Source organism: Harpia harpyja, chromosome 6 (assembly GCF_026419915.1).
Source record: "Harpia harpyja isolate bHarHar1 chromosome 6, bHarHar1 primary haplotype, whole genome shotgun sequence".
NCBI classification, from domain to species: Eukaryota; Metazoa; Chordata; class Aves; order Accipitriformes; family Accipitridae; genus Harpia; species Harpia harpyja.
The window spans coordinates 53,924,485-53,943,936 of record NC_068945.1 but is presented as its reverse complement, the minus strand read 5'-3'; the positions used below and the strand labels follow the sequence as shown (position 1 = coordinate 53,943,936).

At 38.3% G+C, this 19,452-nt stretch overlaps 1 protein-coding gene across 1 annotated transcript in view; it reads left to right on the top strand.

Annotated features, from left to right (window-relative positions):
• CPNE8 (copine 8) overlaps positions 1 to 19,452 on the top strand; it is a 116,427-nt gene that overhangs the window by 8,899 nt on the left and 88,076 nt on the right. The window contains exons 2-3 of the mRNA XM_052790319.1: positions 3,635 to 3,675; positions 11,409 to 11,455. Of these exons, the coding sequence (XP_052646279.1) occupies positions 3,635 to 3,675; positions 11,409 to 11,455 (88 nt within the window). The remainder of the gene's footprint in view (positions 1 to 3,634; positions 3,676 to 11,408; positions 11,456 to 19,452) is intronic.

Sequence of the window (19,452 nt, the reverse complement as noted above, 5' to 3'; positions counted from 1 at the left end):
CTAATCTGTCTTGTGTGTTCCAGTTTAGACTAAGTAGGTGTTATTGCCATGGCTCCTATTTGTTTTTTTCCGTTCGTTGTTTATGCCCTTGCAACCATTTTGGAAGGTCCACTCCAGAATGGGGAGGTGCAGAATGAATTCCTTCAGGATCTGTAATGGTAGAATAATGCTTTCTGCACAGATGTTCCCAGACTTCTTTGCTGTAGGTATTTGATGTGCATGTTTTTCCAGGTAAAAGCATATGTCTTTTTTTTTTTTTCCCCCTCATAATTAATAGCAATTCCTTCTCTTTTCTTTTTGCATTCTTTATCTGAAAAGCTTAATGGGCATAGAAAAAATATACTCACCATCTTCAGTCAAAATCGAAGTCTGTTTCTCTTGATACTTTGATTAGGAGGAAGAAACAGAAGTTTCAGCTATTTCTGGTTTCTGAGTTTGTGAGCTTTCCTAGGACTGTTTCCTGAGACAAAATAGCATACTACCAAAGAGAATGCTTTTCTCAGGAAAAAGGGAAAGAAATACACCCTGTATTGCTCAGCCTGTGCAGAAAGTGCCATTGACTATTAAAAGGGATAAAGACTACATAAAGTTCCAGAAATACATCCAGTCTTCTTTCTCCTTTTGCTTTTAGCATTTCTTTTGGTTGTAGAGTGTCCTATGCTTATGTGGCATGCAGTTTTCATATATTTAAAGGAGGACTTTGATTGTTTTCCCCCTAAAATGAAAATGCACAAATGAAATTGAGCCGTCTTTTGAGCTGTTAGGTGATATAGTGGACAAATCAGACTTTTTTTTTTTTTTTCTGTTGGCACTAGTCTTTAAGTTTCTTCTGAAACTAGCTGCATTGCTTGAACAGCTTAAGTTCTTATCTTACTATTTTAGTTGGTTATTAATGATTTGGAAGATCAGGCATGCCCGCAAACTTTGCTGAAGACATTGTTCATTTATGGTGAAATGCGTGAAAGGTCAAATTGAGTATATTACAAGCTGTATTAGTTCAAAACTGTGAATTAATGACACTGACCTGAGTTACAGTATTAAACTTTGGTATCTCAACCCTTACAATCCTTTCAGGGATACTGTCAATGTAGAAATGTTCTTAATTCAAGAAGTCCCTGAGCAGCTAAGGGTTGGTGACCAGGAACATTCTCAGGAAGTATTACGGATTCTTACCTTGTTCTTACACTGTTCCCATGGTGGCTACTTTTTGCAACTGCTGGAATAAGGGTATCAGGATAGACTGAGCTTTACAGTACCTGCTATGGCCAGTCTTTATGTTTTTATGTATACGGCAAAATAGAGGAAGAAAACTTAAAAAGGAACAAAATAAGAGTAGGAAATATTTAAAAAACTCAAAGCACCTTAGTTCAGTATAAGAGTCATTAAAATGGTTTAATCTTAATCTGCAGTCACAAACACTAATTTACCAATTATAAGGTCATTTTATAGTATTTATGCAGAGGAATTAAAATTGCTTGGAATCCTAATAGTGAGCATGGGAGGCCTATCCCAAAACCTAATGTACTATTTCTTTCATATAACCATAATTCTAGGTTTTTATAGCAATTCATTTTTTGATAATAAAACCAATTCTAGTTACCATGAATTAATGGCTTATCTGTGTATGTATAATTAAAGAGGAGTAGGAGGCAATTTTCATTTTGGATTGGCAATTATGATATTGCAGAACTTACTGTACTGTCTTTTAAAGCAGTTTGTAGTGGTCATTGTCAAATACAGGCTTGGAATTGCTGATTTTCCTGGGTTTGTTAATATTTTAATTTATATTTGCACATTTTTGGTTAAGATGGAGTACAGACTCTCTGAGTATAATTAAATGCATATATAAAAATCCCACTTCTGAATGGATTAGAGAAGTTCTGAAGAAGTGGCATGTGCAGACTTCAGGTTCATTCACAAACACAGATTTTAATCCTAGTGCCTACTTTGGCTAAAGTGGATGAAACAGATGCACCCAATGTTCTTTTAAAGCTATCTTTTGTTCTTATTGCTTGTTCTGAAAAGTGGACTTGGCAGTTTCTAAATTGGGAATACAGTGTCTTTTCCTTGTTGAAGCCTGAGTGGACCACCTGTATTGAACAACATATTAATACACTTTTCAGCACTGTTCAGTAGCACAAAAATAATGTGATTTAGATCTGAATGAGAGTAATAAATGGTGACCTTTGAAGAGGCTGTACTAATTATTAAAAATAATAAGCTGTAAGGGATGTAAACTGGTTATTTAATCCTTCCTCTTGCTCTAGGGTAGGATCAAAGAACTTATTAGGACTTGTAGCTACCTAACATGTTCTTAAAGACCTTCAGTGGTGGAGATTTCACATCATGTCTGGCCACCTTTAACAATGAAAGATGGTTAAAGATGAACAATGGAATAAAGTTCAACTTCTGTGCCTGCAGTGCAGAAGATTCAATTTAGGGTTAAACCTGTTCCTAGGTGCTCTGCCTACATGGAGATCAGCTTCAATTTGCAGCAGTGTTTTCCTCATAGATATGTTCTATAGACTTCTGATTATTTTTGCTTCCGCTGGACTCTGGTGGCTCCATGTCTTAGATTGCAAGAAATTGGAGTGCCCAAAACATTACTGCTTGACTTGAGTGTTTACCAGTATTACGAAGACCAGACAATTAAAGTGGCATTTTTCTTTATGTATTCTAGTATGCCTTTTTCCCCAAAGGCAGAAGATTCCTGACTTGCATTCAATTTGTGGTCTACTGTGATGTCTAGAGCTGTTTTTGACATAACTACTGTATGTCCAGCTATATGCATCTATGCTGCGATTTTGCTGTTGATTAAGCTTAATACCTAACTTAAACTACCTGCCTAGGTTTAATAGCTTTATCTTGTCCCTGTTCAATGGCATCCTGTTTTCAGACCATTTTTCTAGTTTGTCAAGATAATTTAATTTTTTTTAATTTTATTTTAAATTTTTATTTTTGAATGATGAAATGTTGGTAACTATTCTGAGAATGGTTTTCTGGTCAGTCATGATTGTCTAGACTTACTGTTAATTTGAGTCTCCTCATCTGTGTATGACACTTAGTTGGCTGAAGTGTGGCTACGATATTGGGGCTGCATTGCATAACAAAGAAATTAATATTTACTACTTATTCCTAGCTATTTTGTAGATATTTAGAAAATTCCTAATTTTGGTGTATGTCCTGTGTATGCTTTAGTTTTCTTTACCTTATACATCCATGACAGATTCTTACAGATATTTCCTGATGGCTCTGAGGTCTCATAGCCATTCTTTTAAATAAAGTTTAAAGTTTTGGGATTCAGCTAGGAAGTTAATCTCTGGTAGACGTTTGCGATGTGAAGGTATTTCTGTTCCTGATGTCCATTATATATACTTGATGTGCTTGTCGTGTGTTGCTTTTCACTTCATGGTATTGGAATATATGAGCTACAGTTTCCTCAAATCCAAAATGTATAATAAGATGACTCAAGTGTTAGTGCTGACTGACCGAGTAAATCTTACGTATTCGGAGGGCAGAAAACTAAGCTGACTCTTGATCAAAATTGTTAAAAACATATATGCATTGGTATCTGATTTGTATCTTTCACCATTTTTTATAAATAAGATTAAAATAATCTTTTTTTTTTTAACAGAAATCTTTTGGACAGAGATACATTTTCAAAATCTGATCCGAGTAAGTATATAGCATTTTATTGTTTCTTTTCATTATATATTCCAAATTTGTGAATACTGGATTAAAAAATTAAGTGGGTGATTTTCTTCCATGTCAGGTTTACATTGTCTTTGTGACAATTATTTAAAGTAATTAAGTTACACTTATAGTTTCTGTTACATGAACTGGAATTTTAAAGACTTTAATATTGCTTTCCTAAGCTACATGGTCCCTTACTTAGCAGTCAACCTACATTTTCCTAAAATTAATAAATGCAGAAAAGTATTTCTTTTTTTTCTTTTTTTTTTTTAAAGTATCTGTTGTTCCAGATCTCTTTCAAAGCTAGTAAGCAAACTTCTAAATAAACTAGAAGCGGCTGTTGCCACTAGTACATAGTGTCCACTAATCTGAGTTAAACGCTGAAAAATAAAATTAAGTTAATTCTTATAATGTATAAATTCTTAGATTATGGCATCTTGGGTCATGTTGTCTCCCCCACGAGTCTCCATATATTTTTATCTGTAAGTTCATTTTCTTTTTTTAAGCCTGGGCTTTACTTCCTTAGAATACCATGTATTGTATTTAGTGACATTGGAAATAACCTGAGACATATATTTCTATCAAGTGTCTGGACATGTAACCATGTCCTAATGGGATATACTTGAATACTGAGTCATGTGACAGTGTGAAACATTTGAGTACTTTTGTGAGAGTATGTTTGTCCATTCTTAACCAAAACTTTCTTGAGAGAGATTCCATAATACACTTTTGATGGGAAAAGCTTCTACTTCCTGCGGAAAAGCTGCATAAAGTTAGGAGTACCTTTGACATTCCTAACCTATAAAACATTTTTTTTTAAAAAAGGAGACATAGGCAATACTGTGCCTCTGGTGTAGGGAGATCATGCAGAAGCAGAATTGAGTGTCTTGCATATTACTAACTGTTTTTCAGTTGTCTAATAAAAACTCAGTTGTCTAGGTTAAGCAATGTTGAAGAGTTGTCAGTGACCTATTGCCCCTGATAGATTGAATTCAGAGATCTCTTTACTGAATCAAGGCACCTTTCAACAAAAGTGATGAGGTGTCTAATTTTTAAGCTCAAATATTATTAGGGACAAGTGCTTCAAGTTTTTATCAGATAGGGAACCGTAATAGGCATAAATTGCAGGGTTTGAGTAGCAGGGGACTGCAGTGTGACCTGTGTGGGAGGAGGCCGTGAACCACCCTGTGGCTGTCACAGCTGGTTCCAATCAGCTCTGAAAGCCATGTGAGCAACCATTGCCTGCCAGAACTTCTGCCAGCCAGGGGAGCACAGAGTGCTCCTGCCCAAACATATTTTAGAAAACAAGTAGCAGTAGCTAGGAGCTAGAGGCACAGCTGCTGAAGATACTGCTGGGAGCCACACTTCTGAAGATATGCTGCTGGAGATGCATTCTTGAAAGGGGATGCTCCATACAAAAGGCAGTACACCTCTGAAGGGTCTGTGGCCTGTGGGCAGCCCAAGCCAGCGCAGGTGGGCAAACCCAAGCGATTGTGGCTGGTGGGTCACCCATGCTGGGGAAGGGACACAAGGAAACAGAGTGGCAGGAAAACTTAAAGCAGTCTTAATGTCTATCTTTAAAATATTTCTGAGAAGTAAATTGGTGGTATTTTTTAGGGATTCAAAGTGTATGGAATTATTTTTTAAAGTGTCATAACCTTGCCTATCAATTCAAAACATACTGCTTGCTTGTTTCTGGTAAATAGCTTATTTAAAGCATTCAAATTGGTGGTGTGCTTTAGAGATCTGGTCTCAAGTTGTGAGTACCCAGTTATGCTGCCAATCAGGCCTACCTGTCCGTCCTAGTTTCAGCTGGGATAGAGTTAACTGTCTTCCTAGTAGCTGGTACAGTGCTATGTTTTGAGTTCAGTGTGCCAAGAATGTTGATAACACTGATGTTTTCAGTTGTTGCTCAGTAGTGTTTAGACTAATGTCAAGGATTTTTCAGCTTCTCATGCCCAGCCAGTGAGAAAGCTGGAGGGGCACAAGAAGTTGGGAGGGGACACAGCCAGGGCAGCTGACCCAAACTGGCCAACGGTGTATTCCATACCATGTGACGTCCCATCCAGTATAGGAACGGGGAAGTGGGGGCAGGGATTCGCCGCTCAGGGGACTGGCTGGGTGTCAGTCGGCGGGTGGTGAGCAATTGCACTGCGCATCATTTGTACATTCCAATCCTTTCATTATTGCTGTTGTCATTTTATTAGTGTTATCATTATCATTATTAGTTTCTTCTTTTCTGTTCTGTTAAACCGTTCTTATCTCAACTCGCGGGTTTTGCTTCTTTTTCCCGATTTTCTCCCCCATCCCACTGGGTGGGGGGGAGTGAGTGAGCGGCTGCGTGGTGTTTAGTTGCTGGCTGGGGTTAAACCACAACACTGTCACAGGCTAGCAGTACAAAAACATGGAATACAGTAATACTGTCCTTAGTAGAGAGAAACTGTTGGCTCTGGAATTATTTGCACTCAAGAAATTACTTGGCAAAGCAGCTTCGATTGTGGGTACTCTCCAAACAGTGTACATTTAGTTTTAGTATTCTGCAGGGGTTTTTTATTAGCTAATGTAGTTTGTTTGCTCCTAGTGTCCTTTAGTTGAGGACAGAGATATGGCCGTACTGTAAAAGTGAGAGGGTAAGGGTGTAGTATAAGAAGTGCTATTCTTTTCTGTAGTTGGAAGTACAGCAGGGTAACTTTCCTCAGTGTCTGTTTGCTGGGAAAAAGGCCATTCTTAGGCTGGTCTGTATACAGTAACTTATATCCTGTTAGCTAAAAAAGGTGTCAAAACCAGCATCATACCACTTTAACAAGATCCACTTTTAGACCCACTGAATTTGCAACCATTGCATCTCATAGAAGACAGAACCATGTAGAGTCACTCTGTGTGTTGAGGTCTCATTGGATTTGACTAGGCCAATTCTAATATGCTTTTCAAACTCCAATGCAGTTATCTAGGGATCATAATGATAGTGAAAATCTGTTTTTAATGTCTTGGTCTTTTTCTCAGAGAGGGACACACATGATTATAGTTGACTCCCATGTCAACATAAACAGCCTTCTCCTGAAATTAAGAAGGAACTTGTGATTTCTCTGGTTCTCATAGGATGTTTGCTTAGCCTTTTTTTTTATACTGTAATTGCTACTCAGTATTTATCCCAATTCCAACCACTTCCCTGCAATATAGAATATTCATGCCAAGAGGAAACTGGCACTTGCCTCCCTAGAGGCAAGTTACAGAAATAATGTAGAGATATTAGATATAGATGGGACAGATTTGGATAGCCAGACTTCAATAGTTCATGAAGTTTTGAACAATACTAAAGTCTCTCACTGACAGTGCTTTCTCCTCAGTGGAGTCAAAGCAAGTCATATATATTGATTTACTATAGCATTTGGACCATTCTGTTCTTCCACTTTGGAGACTGTTTTTTTTCTAGGAATATTTTTGAGAAAACGTGTGTGTGTTTTGTTTTTTTGGTTTTTTTTTTTAATTTGCTTGGAGAGAATGAGCTAAAGCAGTGCTTCCCCGGGGAGGCAGGGATAAGACCTACAAAGGAGATACAGATTAATGAATTTGGCTTGTTTCTTTATCTAATGACAGTTAGGCAGAATCATTTTCTTCCTAGGCACTGGCTAGCCAAACTGAGCCATTGTGCAGCTGTGGTGGCAGCACCATGGTCAGGATGGAGTGTCCTTTTGTGGAGCCCTGTGACTCCTAGGTATGATAATAGAAAGAGTCTGATATGAAAGACTGGAGAGGTAAAAACTCTTCCCCTGGAGGATTCCACCATGGAATAGTAACAATGAGAAGAATCTCATGACAACTGGGACAAAGGGACCTTCAGGAAGCTCTGCCTAGAAGCTATAGAAGCTGGTCAGTGAAGAGTAATGGGGAGTCCCTGCTAGAACGGGGTGCAGGATCATAGGAAGATTTAGGTAGCATGGGGAAAAGGCCGACTTTACTGTTACTAAGACTTGTGAAAAGGAATAGATGTGGTGTTATGTTTGGGAAAATTGAGGTGGATGGTTTGGATGTAACAGTAGTTGCCAGGCTAAAGGATAAGCATATATACATTGAATGGGAAAGGACCAGAGTAGGGTAAGGGAGGCCCAAACTGTCTGGGAAAATAAGAAAGTGCAGACTGTATTTTGGGAACTGAATCTACAACTGAGTGATAACTGTTGACGCTTCTACCCTCTTATTCATTGCAAGATTTCATTAAATTTACCTTGAATTTGACACTGTGGTATCAGTGTCCAGAGTTAAAAATTACTAAATGTTAATGTTTCTGACTATAGGTATGGATGTATCTTCCCTTGGAAGAGCTCACATGGCAAAGCCTTCCAAAAGGGTTTCTCAGCCAACTTCCTTGTGAGGGTATGTTATTCTTCATCAGTTCGGTGCTCTGAACTTCCTCGTTGCTCCCTCAGTTTTCCAGATTACAAGAGAACTGGTTGTTCAGCTCCATCTTAGGACGTAGTTGCATGATACGTTGGCTTTTGAAACTTAAGAATTTCCTGTTTATCCCACTTATTTCTTCTCCTCCCACATAACAATGCTATTAACTATTTTCTGCTCAAAAAAAAAAAAAATTGGTTGCTTCAGGAAGCCTTAGATCTCTGGTTTGAGCAGTTCAAGTGCTTTAGGTCACCTTCAACATACTTATCTGCATTTCTCCAGTTGGATATGACTTTGAAGAAGTTTTTGAGGGATTATTGTAATTAGTATGATATCAGGGTCTTTATAAAACCATCTCTCCAAGAGCCTTTAAGAATAGTGAATCTTACCGCTGATGGAGGCCAGTATCATGGATGGTTTCCTGAAAATTTCTGGGGTGAGTTTTAGAGGAAAGATAGAAGAAGTTTTTAAATTATTCTAAATTTGCAAAGTATTTATCAGAAAGTCTGGAATGTATGTCTTTTCTATAGCCTTCATTAGGACTGACTTTTTTTTGAAATGTCAGTTTGAGATGCACATGTATGTATCACTGTCAAACTTGCACCTTGTACTTAAAATAAATTTTACATGAGATGATTATTAGTCTATATCTTCATTATATTTAAAGTACCTGCCACATCTGCAGCCTAGATAAATATCAGAAAATAGCTAGTCATACTACAAATTCTTAGCTCTTTTCTCCTCATTTAAGGTTTTATATAAATGATTCTTAAACTAGAAGGTGGTCCCACTCCTGGGATATACCTTTAGAAGCACTGGGGAGCCACTGGTAATGGAGGGGAATAGAAGTCTACTAATGCCTCAGTGGTGAAAGGGTAAGAATGTTAGCATTGCTTGCTCTAAGTCCTCCAAAGATAAAAAAAAACCCCAAATGATAGTAAACTGAATACTAAGAAACTGAATTTGGAAACTAGGATTCTAACAGACAGACAGGTGTGAGCAGCCTTCCAAAAAGTAGGAATAGAGTAAGAGACTGAATTAGTTTTAAGGTAGAGCTTTACACCTGTTTTTTAACCCTTTTATATTGTGTGAATCCCATGTCATCAACCATGGTAGGAGATGAAAATTGTCCTATGATAATCTTTTTTAGTTGTATTGTTCATAGCTGTTCTTTTATTTGGCTTCATAAACTAGGGAGATAAGGTAGCGCCAGAATGTTTCTTTTCTGAAAATTTGACGGTAGTGGATACTTTACAGTTTTATTGTTTCTTGCTTCTCCTCAATATTAAATCTCTCATTTTTTAATATTTTTTTTGTTCCACAGCTGCAATGCACAATTGTTACTTGATTATTTACTGTATTAACACTAATACGTAGGGCAAGATGTAGTACAAAAAATAAAGCAGCAAATCGATAGTGAAAAGTGATTATGTTTAAGAAAAATCTGGACAATACAAATATCAGAATAGCAAAAGTGCACATAATCTGTAAAGAGTGGCTTTTCCTCTAAGTGAATTTCAGTTCTATTCTCAACTGGGGTTATAGGTATGGGAAATTTCTAATTGAAAATTTAGATGTAAGCTCTTGGCAAAATGGACAAAATCCACAATTATATCTGCTTTTGAAATTAGTAAGACATTTGCGTTCTTGAAACCACTACGGAAAATTGGAAAATATTCATTATTGCAGAACCGGTAACATTAATTTAAAAAAGAGTTTCCAATGGGGAAAGTGAAAGGAATATTTGTGAGAGCCTACCTGATTCTATGTTAGCAGTAGGGGTATTTCCAGAGAATATTTTTTTGCTTGTTTTTATCTATGGAGACTTCCTTTGGCAACATTTCCTTCTTCTACTAGGGTTACCTTGGCACAGCCATTTAACTTCATTCTTCGTGTAATATAGTTCAGCAGTCTACTCCAGAGTGTGCTATAAAAATAGGCTCGTTGGTTTGGATTCATCCTACTATAAGCAGGAACCAAAGTTAGGAGCATGATTGCCCAAGGTTTCATATAGAGTAAATGGAGGAAGACAGACATCTCCAGAGAATGATTTTGAAATTTTTTGTAAAAGCTTTTTTCTTCTACAAGACATCTTATTTGAAAAAAAGTTGAATTGTGTTAACTTTTAACTTCTGTGTGAGCTAAAATATTGAACTTGCTTTTTTCTGTTCTTCCTCTTATTTGCTGCTGCCTAATAGTATTTTTTTTTTTGCTCCACACCAAATACCTTTCAAGTAAGAAGAAAATGTTGTTTGGAGCTTGACGTCATTTCTACTTTGGTCTGTTGATGATTCTGACGTCATTGAGAACAAAACCAGGCTCCTACCTTTATTGTTCGAGGCTGCAACCCAAACCAGTATTATTTTTAGCCTTTTGCTGAAAAATAATGATCAGCACAGGAGAAGAAATTGTCAGGAGAAGTGTTCAAATACCTGTATTTCCATTGTTTAGAAAAGGGTTGTAGTGGAGTTTCAGTTAAAAATTGCTTTATGGTTGATAGCTGCAACTAATTCAAGACTGTAGAAAATCAAGTTTATAGCACTCCTTCAGTGCAAATGATTTGTACTTTTAACAGTGTTTAAAAGACCTGCGTATAATCACTGTACCTCTGTCACCAGTCCCTGTGATGGAAGCTGCAGATTAATGCGTAATGGGTTCTCTACAGGAAAAACAGATCTCTGAGGAGAGTGATGCCTGTGGGATTATGCTGCTTGGTCTTTCTAAAACAGCTTAGGTCAAAAAACTTAATTGATTCCATTTTTTTATTAGGTTTTAGTTTTTTCTTAAAAAAAAAAAAGATGCATATGCAAGATACTTAAATATATATATAAATAATTTGAAGCAGAATTAAGGATGAAAACCCGAGAAGTTATTTTTTTTCCTTTTTCCACTTTTATTTCCCCTGTCTCTTTCCAGTAGGATCCTCATTTGTTTTTATTTTAATTCTCTCATCTCTTGAAGGAAGCATAATTTAGGGTAATTATGCATTAGATTAACTAGGATAGCCCAACCATCCACATTTAATGAAGACCTGCTTTTATCCAATTTTACTGCTAAGGATTGTCAAGTGATTTGCTGGAGGTCAAGCATAAGTGTTGCCTCCTATTTTAGAACCACCCTATTTATTAGCTCATTGCTGCAACAACTAGACCATATTGTTGCCGATCTGGTTAGGCATACTGAAAACTGAGGGAAAACATATTACTATTTGATTGTCCTAGTTACTAATTTCAACAGTACAACAGACTACAAAATTGGTTCAGTTAATTTAAGAATATGTTAAATTCTGAAAATGACCTTTTTTTTTTTTCTTTTCACAGTCTGTGTTTTGTACACGCAAGCCATTGGAAACAAAGAATGGAGAGAGGTAAGATGCATATTCATAGATGTATAAACTTTTTGACTATACTTAAAGCTGGTCATTTGCCCTAGCAGAAGAGGGCATGTCATAGCCTCTTGAATGCCATGCTAAACAATGGGAGTCCTATGTACCAGTAAACACTTAAAACCTAGTAATGTTAATCTCAATTTCCATATCTGTTTTGCATATTTCCATCAAAAGGGAAAACAAAATTAGAGAAAATACATGCGTTCCCTGTTTTACAGTCTCCCTGAGATAAATGAAATTAAACTTAGCTATCAATCTGGACAAGGTTTGTGGGTATCAAGAGAAGAAGACACTCAAACAGTACAAGATCTATGGAAGGATTCAACTGTGGTGATGGTCAGTGTCAGCAAAACTAGCCTGTAGTTGTGGTAGAGATCTACTTTTCCTGGGTAGTGTTTGGGAGAAGTTAGGTGCTGCTGAATGGAGTATATACCAGGCAACAAGGGAGGGAGGGTATTATGCATAGGTTGGACTATATCTTCTTAACCAATCAGTGTAAACACTGGAGAGATATGTCTTAAGAAACTAAATCAAGTATGTCTAAATTGGATATCTACAGCAGATCAACATTATAGCCTGGAGCTGTCTCCCTGTACTTAGTCATCTAATTTTTCTCCATTAATGTTATTCTTTGAAAGGGTTGACAGCATTGGGGGAAGGGTGGTCATCTTTCTACTGATAAAATGTGCTATTTAGCTGCCTTACAGAGAGGATTGATTGAACTGTTCACTGTAGGTGGTCTACTGTGTGGCCATGTGTTCTAAGAACAGACCCAAGAGAGGAATGAACTACCTTACTATTTTTCCCTGTAAAAGAGAGGAGGTCTGGTGTTCTTATTTTCAGAACTGATATTTTATGTGATTACTACTGTGTAAAAATTCCATTGGAGGGGCCAGAGGCACAGAAACCAGACCTCTTCCCTTATACTTGGTGTCCTTGCCAGTTGGCTGGAGAAACATATTTTCTGCTTTGCTGAAACATGGTGAATGGGGGTTTCAGTCTGTTGTGGTTTAACCCCAGCCAGCAACTAAACACCACGCAGCTGCTCACTCACTCCCCCCCCACCCAGTGGGATGGGGGAGAAAATCGGGAAAAGAAGCAAAACCCGTGGGTTGAGATAAGAACGGTTTAATAGAACAGAAAAGAAGAAACTAATAATGATAATAACACTAATAAAATGACAACAGCAATAATGAAAGGATCGGAATGTACAAATGATGCGCAGTGCAATTGCTCACCACCCGCCGACCGACACCCAGCCAGTCCCCTGAGCGGCGAATCCCTGCCCCCACTTCCCCGTTCCTATACTGGATGGGACGTCACATGGTATGGAATACACCGTTGGCCAGTTTGGGTCAGCTGCCCTGGCTGTGTCCTGTGCCAACTTCTTGTGCCCCTCCAGCTTTCTCACTGGCTGGGCATGAGAAGCTGAAAAATCCTTGACATTAGTCTAAACTACTGAGCAACAACTGAAAACATCAGTGTTATCAACATTCTTGGCACACTGAACTCAAAACATAGCACTGTACCAGCTACTAGGAAGACAGTTAACTCTATCCCAGCTGAAACTAGGACAAGTCTTGTCAAGATGAGAGAATTGAATTTGTCTCCTCCTTGGATAAAAGCTCATATAATGGGCAATACATGAAACATTGTACCTACTTCATTTGTAGTTTTTTAGTTAAATTGCTGCGCTCTGTTGTTCTGAACTGTGTATTAGACATCCTCTTGGTATACCTACTGTATCGTATTCCTCTGATGATTTGTATGAAGAAATGTCAGTTTGAGGACCCTAAATGGGAATTCACTAGCGAATCTTAATTAAATTCGCAGAAGTAGTGGACATAAACAGAATTCTAAATGTCTAGATAGCTAACTCTGAAAACAGAGGAGTCTTCAGGCATTCAGGTGACTAGGTGGCTTGGTGCTGTTTGGTAGTCAAGCCTAGATCGTCTCTAAAGCATTTGGGTCCTTTTCTGGTCTAGGATTAAGATGATTTTGTCAGAAATTCTGGCTTTTGTTGTTGTCTAAGGTTCTGTATTGCGTTTGTGTGGTGGGGTTTTGGTAGCAGGGGAGGGGGCTACAGGGGTGGCTCATGTGAGAAGCTGCTCGCAGCTTCCCCGGCTCCAAGTCGGACCTGCCTCTGGCCCAGGCCGAGCCCGTCAGCGATGGTGGTATCGCCTCTGGGAGAACAGATTTAAGAAGGGGAACCTGCAGTGAGTAGGGGGATTGGAATGCAAGAGGAACCCCTCTGCAGATACCGAGGTCAGTGAGGAAGGAGGGGGAGGTGGAGCGGGGGAGGAGGGGCTGGCCCTGCAGCCTGTGGTGAGACAGCAGGCTGTCCCCCCCCCCAGCCCATGGAGGGGAGCAGATGCCCACCTGCAGACCCCATGCCAGAGCAGGTGGATCCCCCGAAGATGGCAATGACTCCATGGGAAAGCCCACGCTGGAGCAGTCTGTGCCTGAAGGACTGCAGCCCATGGAAGGGACCCACGCTGGAGCAGTTTGTGAAGAACTTCCCACGGGCTGCAGGACTCATGCTGGAGAAGTTCATGGAGGACTGTCTTCCGTGGGAGGGACCCCAAGCTGGAGCAGGGGATGAGTGAGGAGTCCTCCCCCTGAGGAGGAAGGAGCGGCAGAGACAAGGTGTGCGGAACTGACCCCAATCCCCATTCCCCATCCCCCTGTGCTGCTGGGGGGGAGGAGGGAGAGAAAATCAGGAGTTGAGTTGGGCCTGGGAAGGAGAGGGGGAAGCTGTTTTAAGATTTGTTTTTATTTCTCATTATCCTACTCTGATTTGATTGGTAACCAATTAAATTGATTTTGTTTTTTTTCCCCCAAGTCAAATCTGTTTTTTGCCTGTGACCATAAGTGGTGAGTGATCCCTCCCTGTCCTTGTCTCGACCCATGAGCTTTTCATTGTATTTTTTCCTCCCCTGGGATCACCAGGGGTTGAGGAGTGAGCAAGCGGCCACGTGGTGCTTTGTTGCCAGCTGGGCTTAAACCATGACAGGTTCATATGTAATTTTGTGGAATTTTCTTACTTCTCTGGTGTAAGTGTTAAAATAAGTATTAACCATTTTTAATATCATCATTGTCCTGATAGTAAAATTATAACATTATCACCTTACTTAGCAAATGTTCCATGTGCTTGTTTTGAGGTGATTTAAGAGATTGTCAATGGAAAGATTCCATCTGCTCTCGATTTTAACAGATCCAATTTTGTAATGGTTGAAGTGTGTCACCACCTTGTATTGTCTTCTGCCATTTTATCACCTTCACCAAAGCAAAAACACCTGAACAGGGCAGTGTGCAACTTTATTGCTTGTATTGCGTCTTTGCACTAATTAGAGAGTATCTTGGCTAGGTGATGCACTTTGGCATGTGGTTAATGGTATCATATACCAGTTTAGGAACTACAGGAGTTAAACCAGACTTTTGACATGGCAGTTGCTAGAAAACCTTATGTTTTTTTTCTTTTAAGTCATAATTATCTCTGTCTTGTCTATCAGGAGAAGGTCTAGGTATAGGTATTTACAACTCAGTTGACTGTTTAAACTATTTATAGTTAATGGAAAAAGGTAACAACCTGAGGGCAGTTCATCAGACCTAATTTAGAAGTCTGCATTTGATCAGATGAATCATTCTTTAGAAATGCCTCCAAGTGATGATCAAAAGCCTACACTTTTGACTATGTCAGATATAAAGTTTGGTGAGGAGAATCCTATTCCTAGTAGCTGTTATGACAGTCAAAATTCAGAGGTTGGCATGATAGAGGGGCTGAGTCGGGGTTGCATTTTATATGTTGTGCTGTATTATATTTATACCAGTGGTAAAAAATAAGGTGGTAGGTAGAAGATTAGTTGATATATACATTAGATGAGTAATCTCATATCTTTATTTTCATGCTTTTTCTGCCTGCAGTGGTGAATGCACTAATACTGTGTTTTTCAATAAAATTCTGTATATGTGTCCATTTTGTTGCATTTAAGCATTTTTTTTAATATTTTACTAGCTTGTAGAGGTGGAATTCACCTGGAACTGTTTGGAGAAGACAAAACTGAGACAAATAATAAGCCCCTGATGATATGTGTAGACATTAAATAATGGTGTTCAGTCATGGCAACATACTTTACTTCGTTTCTGTTCCATATCCTTTTATGCATACTTCTCTTCCTTCTTTTGCATAATTACTTTCTTTTGAACACTGCAGAAAATACTTGGGGATCATAAACACAATAAATAATTTCATAGTCTCCATAAATTCCCTAGCACTCTATTCTAGTGCTTTTTTTTTTCCCCTTCAGCTAAGCTATTCAGATGAATTCAATACAATAGTTAAATCAAACCCTTATTTAATGAAGGATAGATGTTTTCTGGGCGCTGACTCCTGTTTGCCTGTGGTACAGATTCCAGTGTTTTTACCCAGTAGTATTCTTGCACACCAAATCCTCAGCAAAGAATGAAAATGTTTTGTTCTAAATTTAATAGGGCATTGTTTCTAGAAACAGTTTCCCTGTTTTCACTTACAGTGTGATCATCAGGTATTTCAATTAATATAATTGGCAACAAATGCATCATCAGAACCTCAGCTTCGGTTTTAAAGTATTTACTTCCCTTTACTTTCTGAGGACACATTTGAAATATGGCTAAGTATAAGTTACTGTTACCTACAGAAGCCTTAAATAATATATTGAAAGAATCTGAATTTCTTAATTTCGAAGAGGGCGTTAATTCTGAAAATAAGATGGAGCACTTCAAAGGTGAATGTTAAATAACTAATAGACATTGTAAAACACTCAACCAACTGCAGTTTTACTGGCAATATCCACCAATGGTAAGTGTTAAAGAACTGCCTATGGAGCAAGGCTCTGAGTCTCTGGTCCATCTACTGTAAGAATGCATTGGATGCAAATTAAATTTGTATACCTGTCTGGAAGTCTGTTCTCTTGCTGGTCCTTATTATGCTGATTTCCAGCTTCATGGGCTGCCAAATGTTATTTTATATCCTCAGTAAATTTCCATTGTGTCTTCTAAAATTGTTCATGGCTTCCCATTCTTCAGGCTCATTAATTCTGTTCACTTTTTTTTTTTAATCTGGAGTAAATACACTGGAGAGAAGAAAAAGCATCTTTTTTGATTGAGTCATCAAACTGAGAGAGCAGGCAGTTAGGCAAGTTTGTAGTGGAATCCCAAGATAGCAAAGGTGACCAGTTTGTAAGGAAATTAAAAAATACTGTCATGAGCTGTACCTAGTCCTTATACTGTACAGTTTATCAACGGAAAGACTTCTCCCTTTATGTGCTCACATTGCTTATTCAGCCATCCTAACTTCTGTATTAAGATAGCTGTTACTTTTTTTCCTCATGTGCATATAGTGTTTTATTCATCCATGTGGAATTTCATCTACCATTTTATTGTCTGATCACTCAGTATGAATAATGTTGTTCTGCCAAGTCTTCATAGTTGCCTTTTATATATTTATCCTGTTTAATTCAGTAAAAATCTATTTGTCTTGTAACTTTATTTATTCAGTCCCTGCTCCAGATTGTTTAGGCATGTATGGTACTGCATGGTTCCATCCATGGACATCCAAGTCCATAGGAACTTGTTGAGACCTTGCAGGGAGTCTTCATCCAGCAAATTGACTGCTTATTCTTATGTTTTCTTTCCAATCTACTAGTAAATCAATAAATTATTGTAATAATAAAAATAATTAATTAGTAAATTATAAGTGATGATAATTAACTTATGACATTAATTGATCTCCAAGAGGCAAATATTGTCCCCATCTATCATAAGATACTAGATAATGGTGTTCCCCAGGGCTCAGTATTGGGGCCAGTTCTGTTTAATATCTTTATCAATGATCTGGTCGAGGGGATCGAGTGCACCGTTGGTAAGTTTGCAGATGATACCAAGCTGGGCGGGAGGGTTGATCTGCTCGAGGGTAGGAAGGCTCTACAGAGGGATCTGGACAGGCTGGGTCGATGGGCCAGCAGGAACAGGGAGGTGATTTCCCCCCCTGTACTCGGCACTGGTGAGGCTGCACCTCAAGTACTGTGTCTGTTTTTGGGCCCCTCACTACAGGAAAGACATGGAGGTGCTGGAGCATGTCCAGAGAGGGGCAACCAAGCTGGTGAAGGGCCTGGAGCACAAGTCTTATGAAGAGTGGCTGAGGGAACTGGGGTTGTTTAGCCTGGAGAAAAGGAGGCTGAGGGGAGACCTTATCGCTCTCTACAACTACCTGAAAGGAGGTTGTAGCCAGGTGGGTGCTGGTCTCTTCTATCAAGTAACTAGTGATAGAACAAGAGGAAACAGCCTCAGGTTGTGCCAGGGGAGGTTTAGACTGGATATTAGGAGAAATTTCTTCACCAAAAGGGTTGTCAAGCATTGGAACAGGGTACCTAGGGAAGTGGTTGAGACACCATCCCTGGAGGTATTTAAAAGATGTGTAGATATGGCACTTGGGGACATGGTTTAGTGGTGGACTTGGCAGTGTTAGGTTAATGGTTGGGCTCGATGATCTTAAAGGTCTTTTCCAACCTAAATGATTCTATGATTCTGTGATAATCTGACTGATTTTGTTCAAAGTGGACACTTACTCATGTGTTTAGTAGTTAAGCATTTCACTGCAGCATCTACCAATTTGATTACCATTTGAACCATAGTAAGACATGCTTTTGAGTCTCCTTTGTAGATTTTGAAGGCTGTCTTAATGAAAATGACAAAGGCTAGATGTTTTATAATCGACATTTATTGATATTTAGATTTGGGGGTTTTTTTAGAGTACTGGTGAAGTTTCTTTGGAACAATAGCCTGTATCTTCTTTAGCAGAGGGAAATGGCATAAATAGGAATGTGATTTCTAGCAGATTAGTAGAAAAAGTTTCAGTACAAGGAAGCAAAGGATGGAGAGTATGGAAGAAGCCTATACTGTCCCAGTTGTGAAGAAAGAATGAATTTTGCTGCTGCATGATACTCAGTTCACTGGAAAGCTTTCTCTGGCAGATTTCTCGAAAGAATCAACTGCTTGAGGGAATTAAGACAGTTGGAATAAAAGAACATCATCTTTTCAAGGTAGTCATGTTTCCTTTCAAAGGAAACAGTTAATGGAAAAAAAGCCACAGCACAGAAAAATGAGGAATCCTTTCTGATTTTTATATACCTATGATTGTATGACCATCGGTTAAAAAGGGATATGTAGAAATCACCATCATATGTACATGCAGTATACAGATTTTGTATGAGTATCTGCATGCACGTTAGAGGAATGTTGTGGTTTTTCTGATAATTAGTATGAGTTTATATATTAAAAACATTATTCTTCCTTTGGGACAAACATGCTGCAGAATATTTTATAACTATGCTTTTTCCAGAGTGGGGTTGGCAGTTGTGAATTTTTTGTTTCCTTACTTGTAGTCTCTGTAATTCTGATTATTTGAGACAGGTGTTATAACAGGCTCATTTTATTGCTACTGTGTTTCTTTCTCCACAATTCCAGTTTCTTATTTGTTCTGTTCACATGTAGTCAAGCTAGATTACAAACTCTGAGAAGAGGATTATCTTTTGTTGTGTGTTCGTATACCATTTTGTGCAGTGAGCTTCCAATGGAGAGTGTTACCTGGAGCTTCCTAAAGAACTTTCAAAAGCCATTTAGATAGAGCCAAGAACCTAGTGATAGTTTAAACCATTTTTTAGTTCTTTAGTTTCCTAGAATTGTAACAGAATACTAGGTTCTGACTGTTCACATTTCAGGAAAGATGTTTAAAAGACAAAGGACTAGAGATAAAAGTAATGAATTATTAAAAGATTAAATAACATATGCTACACTGCAAAACTTAAACTCAAATTATTTTCCTAATCAAGGAGTGAATTACAGATAATTTTAATCAGCTATATATATAACACTAAGAACATAAATTTCATAATGGAAAATGTTTCTGTCTAACAAAGGTATAGAAAGATCCAAAAGAC